General features: G+C 44.7%; 1 protein-coding gene across 7 annotated transcripts in view; it reads left to right on the top strand.

The window, feature by feature from the left end:
- The window catches only part of ITPR1 (inositol 1,4,5-trisphosphate receptor type 1), a 352,886-nt gene that overhangs the window by 208,000 nt on the left and 132,047 nt on the right, over positions 1 to 12,839 (top strand). For all 7 annotated transcript variants that reach the window (XM_061396358.1, XM_061396356.1, XM_061396353.1 and 4 more), the window contains 2 exons: positions 6,502 to 6,622; positions 8,847 to 9,031. In XM_061396358.1, the coding sequence (XP_061252342.1) occupies positions 6,502 to 6,622; positions 8,847 to 9,031 (306 nt within the window). The remainder of the gene's footprint in view (positions 1 to 6,501; positions 6,623 to 8,846; positions 9,032 to 12,839) is intronic.

The raw sequence follows: 12,839 nt of genomic DNA, 5'->3' as shown, positions 1-12,839 counted from the left end.
TAATTTCTCCTTACCCCTTGCCCAGCTTCCCCCTCATTAACTCTAAGTTTCCTGTCTGTGAGCCTCGTTTTGATTGGAACATTGGTTCACTGTGATCAGTTTTTAAATGTGATGTATAAGTGACACCTGATGTCTGTCTTGCTCTGTCTGACTTACTGGACCTGGTGTGATTATCTCACAGTCCATTCTTGTTGCTGCAAATGGCGTGATTTTCTCCTGTTTCCTGCTGAGTCTTGATCCATTGGGTTCGTGTAGCATATCCTCATCCATTCATCTGTGGGTGGTCATTTCCGTGTGCCCATGCCTTGGCTGTTGTAAATAGTGCCACAAACATTGTTGGGGTGCTTGTGTCTTTTGGAAGGATGGTTTTCTCTGAAGACATGCCCACCCAGGAGTGAAATCTTGGAATCTCATGGGAGCCGTATTTTTTTTTTTTTGAAGGGATTTCTATACTGTTCCCCATAGTGATTGTTACCATTATATATTTCCACCAACAGCGTAGTAAGTTCCCTTTTCTTCAGGCCCTCTCTAGCATTTATTCTGTGTAGACTTTTTAATGACTACTGCTTGGGAATAACCTCCTCATCGTTTTGATTTGCATTTGACTACAAGGAAATCCAACCAGTCCATTCTGAAGGAGATCAGCCCTGGGATTTCTTTGGAAGGAATGATGCTAAAGCTGAAACTCCAGTACTTTGGCCACTTCATGCGAAGACTTTACTCATTGGAAAACACTCTGATGCTGGGAGGGATTAGGGTCAGGAGGAGAAGGGGACGACAGAGGATGAGATGGCTGGATGGCATCACTGACTTAATGGACGTGAGTCTGAGTGAACTCCGGGAATTGGTGATGGACAGGGAGGCCTGGCATGCTGCGATTCATGGGGTTGCAAAGAGTCGGACACGACTGAGCAACTGAACTGAACGGAACTGAATCATTAGGGTGGTGTCATCTGCATATCTGAGGTTATTGATATTTCTCCCGGTAATCTTGATTCCAGCTTGTGCTTCTTCCAGCCCAGCGTTTCTCATGATGTACTCTGCATAGAAGTTAAATAAGCAGGGTGACAATATACAGCCTTGATGTACTCCTTTTCCTATTTGGAACCTGTCTGTCGTTCCATGTCCAGTTCTAACTGTTGCTTCCTGACCTGCATACAAATTTCTCAAGAGGCAGGTCAGGTGGTCTGGTATTCCCATCTCTTGAAGAATTTTCCACAGTTTATTGTGATCCACACAGTCAAAGGCTTTGGCATAGTCAATAAAGCAGAAATAGATGTTTTTCTGGAACTATCTTGCTTTTCCAATGATCCAGCAGATGTTGGCAATTTGATCTCTGGTTCCTCTGCCTTTTCTAAAACCAGCTTGAACATCTGGAAGTTCACGGTTCACGTATTGCTGAAGCCTGACTTGGAGAATTTTGAGCATTACTTTACTAGCACGTGAGATGAGTGCAATTAGAAAGTGAAGAGGAACTAAAAAGCCTCTTGATGAAAGTGAAAGAGGAGAGTGCAAAAGCTGACTTAAAGCTCAACATTCAGAAAATGAAGATCATGGCATCCGGTCCCATCACTTCATGGGAAATAAATGGGGAAACAGTGGAAATAGTGTCAGACTTTATTTTTGGGGGCTTCAAAATCACTGCAGATGGTGACTGAAGCCATGAAATTAAAAGACCCTTACTCCTTGGAAGGAAAGTTATGACCAACCTAGATAGCATATTGAAAAGTAGAGACATTACTTTCCCAGCAAAGGTCCATCTAGTCAAGGCTATGGTTTTTCCAGTGGTCATGTATGGATATGAGAGTTGGACTATGAAGAAAGCTGAGCACCGAAGAATTGATGCTTTTGAACTGTGGTGTTGGAGAAGACTCTTGAGAGTCCCTTGGACTGCAAGGAGATCCAACCAGTCCATTCTGAAGGAGATCAGCCCTGGGATTTCTTTGGAAGGAATGATGCTGAAGCTGAAACTCCAGTACTTTGGCCACCTCATGCAAAGAGTTGACTCATTGGAAAAGACTCTGATGCTGGGAGAGACGGGGGGCAGGAGGAGAAGGAGACGACAGAGGATGAGATGGCTGGATGGCATCACCAACTCAATGGACGTGAGTTTGAATGAACTCCAGGAGATTGTGATGGACAAGGAGGCCTGGCGTGCTGCGATTCATGGGGTCGCAAAGAGTTGGACACAACTGAGTGACTGAACTGAACTGAAGTGAATCATTAGGGATGCTGAGCGTGTTTTCATGGGAGTTTTCTTTTTAAGAATTTGAGGATAATTTAGCGCTTGAAATTGGCTTCTGAGAGTCGGCCCTGTTTTGAATTCATCTTCAATTACTTCCCATAGAGCATTTCTTGAGGGCAGGGTTCCTAAGTGCCCAGATTGAAGGGTTTTCAAGTTGTAGTTGTGGGAAGGCGGCAGCACTTCATTCCCCACTGATGTAACTTGGGTAACCAGAGCCTTAGAGAAAGTCATGTTTCTGGGTTGTAAATTAGAGTGGAAATTGCCCGGACACACACCTAAAGGCTTAATATCTCATTATCTTTCCCCACTTACCCTTGCCCACCACCCCCAAAGAAATCCCAAGCCCTGCAGAAGTGCCGTGCTGAGGGTGCTGTAGGTAGATGGCAGGTAGGTGGGGCGGCCCAAAGGAAGAAGGCTGGAAGTGGGAGCCCCACCACCAGGATCCTGGGGACCAGGTGAGTTTGCAGAGGTCTTCCTGCCCAGCAGGTCCACCATCCTTTGCAGGCACTGGGTTTGACTTAGGTCTAAGAGGGCCAGCCTGGATCTGGGGATGGTGGGTCCATGCTGGGGGGCCCAGGCACTTCAGGTCCAAGGGAGTCTCTTGGCTGGTACATCCTCCCCACCTCCCTCAGCCCCAGCACAGTCCGGCCTCGTGACCCTAGCCTGCTCAGGCTGCAGAGATGTTCCACCATTTCTTTCTTTCCAGGGATGTGATAGGCGTTTCTTTCTTTTTATTTGACTGAAGTTTTATTTGACTTTAGTTTGACTGTATCCTTTGCTGTGTCGTTTTTATGGGCTTCCCAGGTGGCACTAGTGGTGAAGAGCCCACCTGCAGACACTGGAGACATAAGACATGGGGTTCAGTCCCTGGGTTGGGAAGGTGCCCTCGAGGGTAGTTTATATACATTGCTGTGTTGGTGTTTGTTGAATGTGATTCACTTGTATATATCCACATATCTGCTTTTTAGACTCTTCACTTATTTATGTTAGAGCGCTAAGTGGAGTGGAGTTCTCTGTGATATATAGTAGGTCCTTGTTGATGTCTATTTTATTAAAATATGTTTCTATTACTGTGCATATGGCATGGCATATTAACATGCCAACCTTCTGATTTATCCCTCACCCCCTACCTTTATCTCTGGCAGCTATCAGATTTTTTAAAAGTCTTTGAATCTGTTTGTTTTGTCAAGTGGTTCATATGAGTCAATTCTTAGATTCCATCTCTAAGTGGTATTTTATGATATTTGTCTTTCTGTCTCTTGTTAGTATTATCATCTCTAGGTTCATCCACGTTGCTGCAGATGGCATTATTTCATTGTGTGTTTTTTTAATGCCTGAGTCATATTCCATTGTCCGTATGGACCACACCTCCTGTGTCTATTCACCTGTAACTGAATATTTTGGTTGGTTCCTTGTCCTGACTATTGTAAATAGGATTGTAGTGAAAGTTGGGGTGCTTGTGTCTTTTTGAGTTAAGGTTGTCTTTGGATACATGCCTAGTAGTGGGATTGCTGGATCATTTGGTAGCTCTGTTTTTTTAGGATTCCCCATGTTGTTCCTTGTAGTAGCTATACCAATTTCTGTTCTGTCGAACAGCATAGGAGGGCATAATTTTCTCCACGCCTTGTCCAGCATCTATTCTTTGAAGACTTTTTGAGGATGACCATTCTGAGTGGTGTGGGGTGATACCTCAATGTGATTTGATTTCCATTTCTCTTAATAATTAGTGAAGTTGAGCATCTTTTCATGTGTTTTTATTTTTCTTTAAACAGTGTGAGATTTACCTCTTGAAATAGGGTTCTGGAAAATTCTGCCGTTTTTTAAAATTATTTTTTGATGACCTACACCAAGGTATTTCTTGAGGTCAGATATCATTTATAGCCTCGCTGCTGCTGCTAAGTCGCTTCAGTCGTGTCCGACTCTGTGCGACCCCATAGACGGCAGCCCACCAGGCTTTCCCACAGGGCTTGAATATTCAGTGCTCATCCGCACTCCTTTTAAAGTTGTTACGAGAAATGGCCACAAGGCGGCAGCATTTCTTCGTCCCCAACAGGCCTTGTGTCTTTTCGTGCCCATCGGCACACGTTTAAAAGTTGTTGTTATGAGAAACGGCCACGAGGCGGCAGCATTTCTTCATGCCCAACTGGGCTTTCTTGGGCAAGCAGAGCCTTAGTAAGAGTCAGGTTTGTGGCTTGTAAATTAGACACAGGAGCTTATGTCTCCTTACTCCCTTCCCCATATTTTTCGCCTCCTAGACAAATCCCAACCCTTGCAACACCGCTTTTCTGAGGGTTCTGTCTTCCATGGGTAGGGTGACTCTAAGGATGGAGTCTGGAGGTGGCAACCCCACCTGGAGACTGGGGGACTGTTCCGAACTCGTCCAGTCCAAGGGATCTGACTTCCTTTGGGTACTACACTAAGCTTTGTTTGACTATAGGTGGGCCTACCTGGATCTGGAGATGGGGAGAACCGGGCACCACTACTGGTCTTTGAGGGGTGGGTTCACTTGCCGCCACTTCCTCGCCAGCTTCCCCAGGACAGTCCAGCCTTGAGACCCAAGGCTGCCCCGTCTCCAAGGATGTGACACCAGCCCAGATCACCAAGACTGGACATTCCCTCAGGAATACTGTGCTGTCCCCTCAGCAGAGCAGGCATTTTTTTGCTGCTTCTGTTTTGTTTTTTTTTTTAATTTCACTTTTATTTTATATTGGAGTATATTTGATCATTTGATTCAGACGTACAGCAAAGTGATTCAGTTATCCATATACACTGTCTATTCTTTTTCAGGTTCTTTTCCATTGTAGGTTACTATAAGATATTGAGTATATTTCCCTGGGCTATACACTAAGTCCTTGCTGGTTATCTGTTTACATATATATTGCCTTTTCCCATGCATATTGGGAGAAGGCAATGGCACCCCACTCCAGTACTCTTGCCTGGAGAATTCCATGGACAGAGGAGCCCGGTAGGCTGCAGTCCATGGGGTCGGTCGGATACGACTGAGCGACTTCACTTGCACTTTTCACTTTCATGCATTGGAGAAGGCAATGGCAACCCACTCCAGTGTTCTTGCCTGGAGAATCCCAGGGACGGGGGAGCCTGGGGGGCTGCTGTCTATGAGGTCACACAGAGTCGGACACAACTGAAGTGACTTAGCAGCAGCATGTATATTTTAATCCCAAACACCTAATTTATCCCTCTCCCCTTTGGTAACTGCAAGTGTGTTTTCTATGTCTGTGAGTCTACTTATGTTTTGTACATAAATTCAGTTGTATCATTTTTTTTTAGATTCCACATATACACGATCTCATAACCCATTTTAATTTCTTACATTGATCTTCCTTTGCCCCTAGCACTTTACACTTGTTTTCCTTTCATCTAAGAAACTTTTGTAGTATATTTTCAGTACTTTTTTCTTTGTTATATTAAGTCCTCCTGTGTTTCAGAGGGGATAGGCAAGTACATCCTCCTACAAATTGCAGACCAGTGGAGTAGTGTACCGTCCACGGTGACCTTTACCATGCAGGTCTAAAGCTACCCCGATGCAGATAGCTTCAGATGGAGGCCAAAATTACAGTTTGCAGATGCCTTCAGGAAGTCAGTGTCAGATTGCTAAAGTCCTTGTTTGACTTCTTTTAAAATGAGTACAAATTTATACTATCAGGGAAAGGGATAGATCTTCCTCTGCAGTTAACTTGTAAGCACTCACCTGTGGCAGATGAACACTTTTGCATAGTCACCATGAGAACCATATTCTCCTTTTATCATTGGAGACACTGCCTGAAATAAACAGGAGTATTCTAGGTGAGATCCATTTACCAGTTTATCAAGGCTGATTAAAAAATACGGTTCTACTCATATAACATCTGAAAAGAACTCCGGGAGTTTGTCAGCCTCAGTCTTTGTATATTATATATTGCATGAAGTTAAAGGTCAGAGAAGTAAAGTGACTTGCCTACAATCACACAGCCACTTGGTTACGAGACAAGAACACCAGCGTTGAGGCTGTGATTCCACTGCTCCGTCCAGTGGTCAGACTTAGCATCGAGTTTGTGCATTGCCTCAAAACACCTCTGACTTGGTCTCCGTTGGCTCGGCCACTTCTGGAATCCTGTTCATCACTGGCCACCCCCTCCCACTCGTGCCTAAGGGTCTGTGAACCTGTGGTTCCGGGCAGTGTCTGCTTCTGACCAGTGTCTCAGCCACTCACAAATAAATGTCTTCACATGGCCTCCTCCTTGTCCTCTTTCTTGCAGACTCGCCAGCCCGTCTTTGTGCAGCTTCTGCAAGGTGTGTTCCGGGTTTACCACTGCAACTGGCTCATGCCAAGCCAGAAGGCCTCGGTGGAGAGCTGCATCCGGGTGCTCTCTGATGTAGGTAAGACTCCACCTCGGTTTGGATTCCACATGGAAACAGGCCATCCAGCAGTGATCAAGGCCACCCTGGACAGAGCACCAGCTCCATAGCTCTGCAGAGCTCCCTCACACCAGAGGCTGCAGACCCAGAGCTGGAACCACGATCTTCTTGATTCTTAAACCTCCCTTTCATCTCTCCAAGCTAGCACCCCCCAAAGTTCAGAGCCAGCAAGTGCCAAAGAAAGGTAGGCTTTGAAAAGCCAGATTGCGTGGTTAAATGTTAGGCAGGTCTTGGCGAGTTCCAGCGTGCTCAAGTGCGTCCAGGGGGCTGGGAAGACCCTCGTTCGAGAAAGTCATCTGTTGAATCCGGTAAACATAGTTGACCATATGGGAACTTTCTTTTCATGCAAAGCGCATGTCCACCCCCGGGGAACACCCTTTGTCAGAGATGGCGGCCTGCTTCCTCCTGCCTCTCGGTGATAAAGCTTCTCCATCCCCTGCCCCCTCCCCTCCTGCTCCCCATCGCCCCTTGTCGGCAGCTTTGAAAGGAAGTTATGACCATTACTTCATCCTGATTTTGTCGGTCTCTGATCTGTTGCACTCTTCCACACCCTCCCCATAAATACTATGAAAAGGGAAAGACTTCCTTCCTAAATCGAGAAGGGTTATCTGCCTCTAGTAGCTCTTTAGCTCCCTGGAGACCCCAGAGAAGACGAGTAGGGCTCTTAGTGCTGTTGAGCAGTTGTGTTCCATTGGGCTTGTTGCCCGATCGCAGTCTTCCCTGCCTAATTCCCTTTTTATGTGTATGGCAAGCACTCGTGTCTTTTTATTATTTACGTGGCACAATTTCACAATAAAAGATTAAGCTTTTGAAAGGGTGTACATTATTATAGGTTCATGATGTGATAAAATAGGGCTCTGATCACCCTGAATTCTGCCCATATATGATGGTGCCTCTTGAGGTTGTTGGTTAAAAGTGGGGCAAGTTGCTGAGTTCGCTAGCTCAGTGATCATCAGAGAGAGGAAATGTTTTAACAGTCTTGGCAGTGATGAGAAAAGGCAAGGAGCGTTGGTGTTTGTGAGACAGTGGACCATGAAAACTGCACAGCCCATGAACCCCAGCCAGCACTTTTGTGCTTCTGCTGGCATGGAGCTTTGAAGACAGGCAAGAATTGTCTTACTGTTTTTTTTTTTTTTTTAACGTTATTGGATCTCCCAGATAGAAAGAAGGCTTGTTCGTCTGGTTATCTAACTTAATTTTTAAATTAACTTTTTATTTGGCAATAAATTTAGACTTTTAAGAACACTGCCAGGATAACACAGAGTTCCCATATACCCTTCAGCCAGTTTCCCCTGATGTCTGCATCTTACATTACCAGCTATGTTTGTCAAAACTAAGAAACTCAGATTGGCCTATTGCTATGAACTAAACGTCCAGACTTGGTTTTCAGCCCTTTTCCCACTAATGCCCTTTTTCTGTTCACAGTAACATGTAGGCCACCACATAGCGTTTAGTTGTCTCTGGTCTGCGACAATTTCTCATGTGTGCATGCTCGGTCATGTCTGACTCTGCAACCCCATGGACTGTAGCCTGCCAGGCTCCCCTGTCCATGGGATTCTCCAGGCAAGAATACTGGAGTGGGTCCAGACCTTCCTTATTTTCTGTGGCCTTGACCATCCTCAGATGTCCTAGTCAAGTATCTGTAGAATGTTCCCCCTTTGTGGATTTGACTGGTTTTCTCGTGATGAGACCAGAGTTGCCCTTTTTTTTTTGAAGCAGGTTAAAAGGAAAACAACAGCTTGTCTGGACAGCATAGCTTATGTCATACTAGATGTTGTCTTTTGTACTATGTTTGGCTTAAAACAGCACTTTGTAGATGGTTGAAAGAATACAAAACCAGAAAATTTTTCAAAAAGCAGTTTACTGGTTAGATGAGTTCCCTGTCTTGATAATTCTTAAAATGTATCGATATATCTGAGCCCCTAAGAAGCCATTCATTGAAGAAGCCCATTGGACCTACCTGAACTGTATGACCTCGTAGCATGTAATTTTCCTCACAGTAGCTGGTCTCAGAATTCACATTGGAAAACCCGACCTAACAGATAGTGAGGTTCAGCTGAACTGCATATCCACGCTAACGTTGTGGGCATGGACACGCCTGCCTGTGGGATGAGGGGGGCAGTTTGCATTTCTGGGGGTCTCTCATCAGAGCTGTGGGCTCACAAGCTCCATCTCTCCTGTGCAGCCAAGAGCCGGGCCATTGCCATTCCCGTGGACTTGGACAGTCAGGTCAACAACCTCTTCCTCAAGTCCCACAACCTCGTGCAGAAAACCGCCATGAATTGGCGGCTGACGGCCCGCAATGCTGCCCGCAGAGACTCTGTCCTGGCCGCTTCCAGGGACTACCGGAACATCATCGAGAGACTGCAGGTAATGCCCAGCGCTGATGGAAGCGACCCGTAACCCGGCCTGAGGCGGCTCCCCACACTGAAGGGCTTCCTTGAGCCAGGGAAAAATCCGGGGTTGGCCCCACGGGGATATCAGTGTGATGAGTGGGTAGTCAAATGCAGATGTGTGTGTTGGGCCAGGAGAGCAAAGCTCCTCGGGACCCAAAAATACTCCCAACAAAGTCATGGTCTTCAGAGGTTGTTCATGGATTTTCAAATCTCTTTTTCAAGAAGTCCCTTGTCACTTATTAGGAAGGAATAAATCAGTGTTAGAAGAGGATGCTTAGAATAAGAGTGTAACAGCTCCTATTTTTTTCCCCATCATCTTGGGATTTTGGCCTCTTGAATCAGTAGGTAAACAAGTGTAATCGTAACTGAGAGAGGAGTTTTCTATCAAATGAGCCAAATGAAAATAAAAGTGTTACCAAATTCTAGCTAGATTCTACTCTGTTTACTTAGTACCTACAAAGAGACGTGCTCTTCTTTTGTTAAGAGGGAGAGTAGTGAGGATTAGATGATGTTAAACGTTTAAACACGCTCCGTAATATCAACATCTTCCTTTGAACAAGCGCCTCAGGTGGTTTCCTCACAGATGACACATGGACCATGGTTATAGAATCACAAATCCTTCAGAGGAGCTTGGTGCCATGGTGCAGAGTGTGATCTCAAGCCAGCGCCCGATCGTGGCTCCGCAGCTTAGAAATGCATAACCTTAGGGAAGTTACTTAATTTCTCCAATTTCCTAACTTGTAAAAATCATGTAATAGTAACACCTACGTCATGGGGCTGATATGAAGATTAAGAGACTTAAGACGTTCCGGTCACTTGTGACTGCCTAAGAAATGACAACAGAGATTATTTTATTCTTTGACTGTTCTGGAGGTTACTGGGCTCAGCAAGGTGTTTCTTGCTCAAGTTCGTTCATGCAGTTGCAGTCCAATGGTGGTTGTGTTTGGACTCACCTTGAAATCTCACTCATCCACACGTTTGGCAGTTGATACTGATCATTAGCTGAGACCTCAGCTCTCACCTAAAATATCTACACGGAGCCTCCCCATAGAGTATGGGCTTCCTCACAACATGGCGGCCGGGTCCCAAGATAAGTCTGGAGAGATAGATAAGTAAAAGCTATATTGCCTTAATTACCTGGCTTCAGAAATCACATGGCATCCTTTCTGTCATATTCTTTGGGTCAAGATAGTGACATACGTCCACTTAGGTTCAAGGGGAGAGGACACAGACCACCGTTTGATGAAGAAGAGCTTGCAAAATCATTTATACTGCAATGCTTGTACAGCAGTGAAAAATGCAATACACTTAAAGCACAAAGAGCAGAACCTGGCATGTAGTGAGCCAGGTCACTTGATCAGTGACCTGCTCTTCTTAATATTATTATGGTCGTTATCCTTATGACTGTAATAATTATCGTTAATAAGTGAAGTAAATGAATCTCTGAGGGTGACACAAGTTACCTAAAGACAAAAGAGTTCATTGATGGATTCATCAGCCCCACCCTAGGCACAGGGGATACAGCAACCAAAGCTAAAATAATCTTGACCTTCATAGAGTCTCCATTGTTGGAAGGGAGAAAAACAATGATCAAATCACACAGATAGAAGTAAAATGGTAAGAGAGACAGACACTGCAGAGGAGTGAGCAGTGCTATGAAACATACTGATGAGGAAGCTCATCTTGCCTGGCGCTGGGGGTGGTGGTCAACAAAGGCATTGCTGGGGAAAGAACATTGGAACCAAGACCAGGGGACAGGGGGACTGACTTAAAGAACGGAAGGGAAGGGAAGAGCTTGTGAGGAGACCATTCCACAGGGGAGAATACAGCACAGAGACCTCAGGAAGGTTAGCTTGGCTGGAGCCCGCAGAGCTGGGTGGATGCAATTTGAGCCTTGTCATGACAGAGCCACTTCTTAAACAAAGGTAGCCTGATTCCCCATGGAGTGTTTCTTGATCTCCACTATGGTTTAGAAGGAGGAAGGTCACTGTATTGTAGACTCATAACTGGATGAACACACAGCATTTTCTCCTGCTCAAACTGAATTATCTGTGGCTTAGAAACACACCTGCTCTTCTTAGATCATTACACATATTCTTGGGTAACAGAATAAAATACATAAGTTTAGGCAGTGCTTGTTTTAAAGATTTGGCCAGTAGCCAAAGCGATCCTTATTTATCTAATGAGTTATTGTCTGTCTGAGTCCCTGCAGTTACGAGATTGCTCAGAATGGCAAAAGTTGTCATAATGTGAGAACATTAACTTGCAAATGCAGTGCTTATATAATTAACCCCCATTCAGACATCCCCCTCACTTAACACTGGCATCTCCCCCTGCCCATCGCTTCGCCACCCTTGTCTGTTGGTCTCTCCCCGATTGCCGAATGTTCTACATTTGACAATACAATGCAAATCAATTGCAATGTGAAGTTCCAACCTGGCAAAAGATGCAAGATTTCGTGAACACGATGCCGAAGAACTGTTTCAATCTTGTACAAAAGCTGGAGACAGATAACGAATTGCCAGAGTTAGGACCAGTCACTGTTGAAGAAGAGGAAATTGGGTGCTTTCCCAGAGAGAACTGTTAGGGAAACTGACAAAATTCTCAAAGAATTTTGCCAAAGCGACCCTCTCTCTGACTGTGCTGTGAAAGTCATTCCAAACTAAGGGATGTTGCAGGGTACTCTCATAATATTGTTGGGAATATGGCCCCCTCCCCAAAGCAGTTTGATTTATTCATGCATTCTTGAATGCATCCTAAATATGATTGAGTGATGACAAATTTTGTTACATGTAAGATGAAGTAGAATTATATTCATAAGTTTTAGTTTCTAGATAAAAGATCACTCAATTCTTTGTGAATTTGGGGCCTATGAAATTTGGGTCCCTGATTGAGATGAGTGCAATTAAAGTGGGCTTTCTCCATGCAAAGCTTCCTGGTGAATTATCTGATCTTCCCCAGCGTGTTGTGTTCTGCCCTTCGTAGCCAGCTTGCCGGTAGCTTGGTTCTCAGTTAGCAAGCCAGACGGCAGACTTTAGCATCTTTTGGAGATAATTTCTCATCTGTTTCCTGCCATTTGCCTTTATATGGTGTTTGTTGTGTTGGTTTTGCTGCTCTTTCAACTTCTCTCTGTTTTCCTTTCCTACAGCTATGTGTTTTGCATTTGAAGACCATCATGCTATCAGGGTACATGTATTTAGCATGTTGATACAGCATGTTCATTCATTTGTGTTCTCATGTTTTATATGATATTTTATTATATGAATAATTCATGCTCATTGGAAATAATTTGGCAATACTCACAAGTACCACTAAATAGAAGAAAACTGGAGTCACCTGTAATCCCACCTCTCAGAGAAAATCACTAATGATGTTTTAATGTTTGCTGCGTATCCTTTAGACATTAATGTTGTGGATAAAAAGTGGATCGTAGAGTCCATACTATTGTTTGGCCATTTTTTTTACACTTGTAATGTAGACACCTTTCCATGTTGTCGAATGTACTTTTTGCATCCTATTTTAAAACATATGGAATGATCCCTTGGGTAGCATAAGGACCATCTCACAGAGCGGGTGGGAAGGATGTTACGTCTTTGTTATTTCTCTGTTTTCCGCATCAGGGTCTAATGCTTCAGGTAACCGTTGGGCAATGTCTAATAACTTGAGGCACATACCAGACGGTGCTGAGGTTACCGTAACCCAGCATAGTCTGTGGTCATGCCTCAGGTCAGAAATGAATGTTGCCACTCTCCCGTGGTCGCCTCGGCCCGAGCTGCTCACCC

This window comes from Bos javanicus, chromosome 22 (genome assembly GCF_032452875.1).
Source record: "Bos javanicus breed banteng chromosome 22, ARS-OSU_banteng_1.0, whole genome shotgun sequence".
NCBI lineage: Eukaryota > Metazoa > Chordata > Mammalia > Artiodactyla > Bovidae > Bos > Bos javanicus.
This window is presented reverse-complemented; position numbering and strand designations above follow the sequence as displayed.